General features: G+C 37.8%; 1 protein-coding gene across 1 annotated transcript; it reads right to left on the minus strand.

Annotated features, from left to right (window-relative positions):
- Positions 1-1,032: 1,032 nt before the first annotated feature.
- aoc2 (amine oxidase copper containing 2) lies at positions 1,033-5,253 on the minus strand. Its single transcript, XM_067416466.1, has 4 exons — positions 3,635-5,253; positions 2,074-2,359; positions 1,835-1,967; positions 1,033-1,741 (listed from the first exon to the last, which is right to left on the minus strand). Exons 1-4 carry the CDS (start codon positions 5,196-5,198, stop codon positions 1,460-1,462), a joined length of 2,265 nt encoding a protein of 754 aa, XP_067272567.1. The 5' UTR covers positions 5,199-5,253; the 3' UTR covers positions 1,033-1,459.
- Positions 5,254-5,500: the final 247 nt, after the last annotated feature.

A 5,500-nucleotide genomic window follows, 5' to 3' on the forward strand; every position in this document is an offset into this window, starting at 1 on the left:
GACATAAGGACATGGCTTTTGCTCTCCAAATGTACCATCTGGAATTAATTGACTGCTGAGATCTTGACAGAATAGCTGTATATGTATTTGTGGGGGAGGGTGTCTGTTTGAGATACAGAAAGAGAGAAGAAAGATTGATTTTTTTTTTTTTTTTTTTTTTAAATATATACATACATTAGTCTTTACTAGGGGCAGCTGGGGTGAAATAAACATCACTCCAGCAAGAGGTTTCTTGTACAACGTCAGTTCTCATAATTTATAGCCTTTGACAGGTCATGCTTTTAATGGGTTTGGATTCCTTATCTGTTCAACTGTAAAACCAGGCCTGGTTTTCTATGCATCTGCTGATAGCTAATAAGGAATCTGAGGCTTTGATTCAATAGAACAGAACAGTCTCTAACAATAAGAGAGGAAGTGTATGTGAAACAGGCCAAACAAATACTCCAAGGAGACAGAATGCACAAATTAATGATTGCAGCTGGACTGGTAGAGCATGATTCAATGCTAAGGTCACAGGTTAAATTCCCAGGTTATGCACCTTGAACACATTATCACGATGTCAAACTTGCAGCATATATAATATATAAGGTTTTCAGTTAATAACAACACATTTCAGTATGTTCTTCAAAGCTATCATATTCTGAAGACTTTGAATAGCAAGAGTTGTTTGGACAACTTTAATTCTTTCATAAGTTTTTATGTTGTTTTTTTGTTCATGTTGGAACTATAGAATGGAAAGCACCTGCATGAAGATTTTTCAAAACTCTCCTTTTGTATTACACAGAATATTTTTTTAATATGAGAGTAAATTATTAGCAAATGTTCTGCAAGTTGCTTTGGTGCAAATGATTCTTTTAAAAAACATATAACATGTGGATGTCATTTATGTGCTTGAAATGAGGACATGCTTGCCATAGTTACTGTTTTTGATGTGAACTTGGTGTTGAAATTACAACCTTGGTATACTATTCTTTCAATTTAGGAATGAAAGCATGATGATTGAGAAAAAAAAGTATGAACACAATAACAATATTTAGTCACCTGTTACATTTTATTGCATTTATGAACATTTTTATAAAAATAAGATGGAGATTACTGAGGTGTTTAATCAGTCTATTTAATTTTTATAAATCTCTTTTTAGAAATAGTTTAGAAACTGTTAGAAAACGACCCTACACTGCCTGGAGAAAGGAAGGATATAACCTAAATTATATTAATAGTCTAAATTAAATCAAAGATAAGCATCAACTAAGCAAACTCGAAAAATTGTCATCCGTCACATCACACAATAATTTTGCTACAGACAAGTGGAGAAAACATCCATAATATTTACAAAAACAGCTACAAAGCATGACACAACTTGACAAAACAACTAACTAGTGTGACCATAGTATGAAGAAAATACTTCTGCAAATGTTTCAGCAAGGCTGCAACAGCATACATATCTGAATTAAGATCCTTACTCAAACTTCATGACACCTTCAAATCCATGGTAAGTAAACGGCTCCAGTGTGGAACTGCATTGATCCTTTTCCAGACACGCCATTTTGTTGTACTCACAGTCACTCTCAGAGCCCGGACCAAAATACACTCCATCAGGTGAGTTGATGGACGGATCTTCATCAAAATAGTTGTGCGGTCTAAGGATGACACCACCACCATTGCCCACTGTAACTGTGTTAGGGATGTCTTCGGCATGCGGAATGTGCAGGAAACCAGCGGTCACCCAGGCTACCAAGTCCTTAAGAAGACATAATAAAGATTAGGTCATTCGTTTAATGAATTAAAAACATCTGCGAAATAAAAATATCCTGATAAAGCTGTCCATTATTACCTCATTTTCGATCACCTCATTATCTTCAATATATTTGCTGAAGTCAACAAATGGGGACCACATGTAGTTCTGACTGTATAGACTGCTACTAGTCTGCTCTTCATCTTTATGCTTGGTTATAGCAACTTTATACCTAAAAGAAAGAAAGCAAATGAGAGAGAAGCTAAAGATTGACACAGCACTTATAAAAAATGCATGTCTCAGTATTGTGTGCATGAATCAAGACACTGAGGCCTTACCGTGCCCAGGACATGGACCTCTCTACAGACTCGCTTTCAGGAAGGTGATCTCCAGCAAAGCTTACCACTTGAAGCCTGTAAGAGCGCTGGTGGCCCCAGCGATTAGTCTGATTACTGGCTATATGAAGGTAACGGGGTGTTTTTGCGCTATGAAGCATCGCTGCTTCTTTCTCTGTCCTGATTTGCTGCTCCACCAAATGTGGTATCTTTGCTTTTTCTGAGGGCCTCCATGGCAAAATCACCTCCTCATATTTCATGTCTTTAGTCTGAAATATATTCTTCACTCCTTAAAAAAAAGAAGGATTTTTTTTTAAACTTTTGTGACTTTCAACAGTATTCTTGTGGTATTAACGTTTCTACTGTAATATAGTCCGTTTTTTTGTGAGATAAGGTGTAGTATGACCAACACACAGGAAGCTTCAGCAGCCAGACACCTGCAGACCCTTGTGAGATTTTTCAAGAAGTCCCATAACCCGCCAAATAAACTTTCTGTCATCGTTTACTCACCTGTATGTTGTTCCAGAACTGTATGAAGTTCTTTAATACAGAACTTTCAATATTCCGATCTAATATGATTTCTGACCTGTAAGGTTGACAGAATAATAATCATACACTGTGTGTTAATAGGCCAGAGGAGAACTGGCACCCCAACTGAGTCTGGTTTCTCCCAAGGATTATTTTTCTCCATCCCTGATGGAGTTTCGGTTCCTTGCCAATGTCGCCTTTGGCTTGGCTTGCTCAGTTGGGGACACTAAATGATCTAAGTTTTCAACTAAATATCGAAATAAAAGTAATTTATTAGGTCTTAATTAATTGTATAAACTATACTGATTGTTATATGAGAAATTAATATAAGCTGATAACATCACCGTTTTCTTCAGAACTATTGTACAGCCGAATTATATTTTGTTGCAATATTGTCCTGTTTAACACTGTGAAGCTACTTTTAAACAATCATCATTGTAAAAGCGCTATATAGCCTAAATAAAGATGACTTGACTTTAATAAAATATAAATTAAACATATCTGTTTTTGTCCATAAATTGACTTTCACTATTTTATATATTTAGGGGAAATTATCCCTTTGATAGTATGTGCATTCTATTTATTCATATATATGATATACTTTTCTAATTTTCAAAAAACAATTTTACCATTAAACAATAAATCAGATTATGATTAAGAACGTAGGCTACATGCAACTAGTAGCCTAATGGTTTGATATTTTTTTTTCCTTTAAAATTTGTTGGAGTTGTTATTGCTTTTTTACTGCCCAATGTTTGCTTAAAAAGTCTAATATGCTGTTTAATGGTTCCTTTAAAATCCATTATTCTAATGTGACAACTATAGCTATTGGGGCATGTTGTCACAAAATGTCAAGATGTAGGTTTCTAAATAATATTGTAACCCCCCCCCCCCCCATATTCAATATCGTTTTGTAATAACAATTTTAAAATGTAATCAATGTGTCTGTAATTAAATATGATTCTATATTATTGCAACTATAGCCTATAGCCTATACATGTGCTAGACTATTTGATGTAATTTGTTATGCACTTACCTAAGATATCCAGGTCGACTTTAAAGTTAATAAAATGTGTATGGATATTTCCAAGGACATTCTCTGCAACCTGGTGGCCGTACTTCATATTTCCATCAACCTTATAGGAGGATGATATGTAGCCCGTGGCGTGAACTCTCGCCTCCACGGAGCCGCTTTGATAGAAAATAAAGTCCCATATGTAATCGTAGTTCCCTATAGCAGTAATTGTGCGGAAAACCAGAGCGCTGTTTGCCATCCCACCGTAACTATTATGAAAGAAATCTGAGAAGTGTCGTCGCAGAGGTCGCCCGATGTCATGCTCAAAAACACAGATTGAGTTTCTGTAACGCTGCGTGACGTTTGTGTCAATATAGCGGTACGTGTCTACATAGGTGGCAGCATACGGACAGTCGATCCCACGCACGAGCTCGTGAGCGAAGCGGCCGATTCCGATACTGGAGTCGAGGAACTTCGTGAGCATCATCCCAGGCGTTACAGAACCGTAGACAGACATCGCCTCCTGCACGCTGAGTTCGTACGCAATCCTGTCTCCTTTAAAACGAATATCAAACACCCTCATCCCAGTCAGAGAGCTCAAGCCAAACGCAAAGGTCCAGTCCAGATAAATCACGTGGTTGTTTTTAACGCTGAAACGTTTACCTTTAAGATAATACTGCTGTGGTCCTAAACCAGAAGGTTTTCCCCTCGGCTTCAGGGAGGCGTAATTTGAGATTTCTTTGTAGATTATCTTTTTGAATTTGTTCCCATCGTAATCTTTAATAAATACGTCAATGCTGTCGAAGTACTGGCCGTTGTACAACAACCTGTCAATCGTCCATTCTGATGTGTTGACGCTTTCGTGATTGATCAGCATCTCGAAGCCCACAGGATGGATGTACATGCCACTGAAGTCGCGGAAAAAAGAAACCCAGGTCCTGCGTTCACCACTTTTGATGCCCCTCGGCATACCCTCAAACATCAGGAGCTCCCTTTGTTTTGGGATATAACCAAAACTTTCTCTTAGCGGTTTTAAAAGTTTTTGGAAAACTTGACCAAACAGTGTGAAAAGTTGCGCATACTCCCCAATTGTCACTGTTCGGGCTGTGAAGGGCAACGTCGACGTGTTGTACTTCTCCTGAGTAACATCTCGAAGTAACATCTTTGGACCAGGTAACGGTCCCACCACATATTCCTTCAGGTGACCTCTTTCGCCAAAAAACACCACGACGCTCGCTTCGCGCGCGGGCTTCTGTCCACTGCCATCCAAGTAGCGCAGCACATCAGCTTTCCTTGGGAGCGAGAGATCAATTAAAAAAAGAAAATTCTCTGAGGGCTTTGCTGCGAACGATTTGGAGATCTTCAAGTCTGGTTGATTCCACATGTAGTCGCGAACAGACTTGTACTCCTCTGCTGTCAGGTCCGCAAAAACCAGACTTTTATCTGAATGAGGAAATTTTAGGGTTTCTTGCCTCTGGGACATACATTTCGGAAGCCTATTCGAATTTAAGCATATCAAAACAATGTTGATGATCACTGAAATAAGTCCCAGAAGTATCAATAAGTATTTTAACAGAGAATTCATTATTGTAGCGACCACAGTGTCTGAGGCCAACTCTCGTGTCTCGAGCGTGAGAGTGCGGAATGGATCTTTTTGTAATCGTTATAACCACACCCCTGAGTGCTCCCATAAAGTTCACAGACAACCCAGACAGTGTTATAATTAAATCAGCCTTAGTTTTTAAAATAATTTGATATTGGTTACTTTTTTTTAATGCGTGGTATTTATATTAGTCTAATAAAGCTAGACACCCCAAGCTTATTAAGCCATTCTTATATATTATTATACATTCTAATTATACATCTTATACATTCTAAATTCTAAAT

Source organism: Pseudorasbora parva, chromosome 2 (genome assembly GCF_024679245.1).
Source record: "Pseudorasbora parva isolate DD20220531a chromosome 2, ASM2467924v1, whole genome shotgun sequence".
NCBI lineage: Eukaryota > Metazoa > Chordata > Actinopteri > Cypriniformes > Gobionidae > Pseudorasbora > Pseudorasbora parva.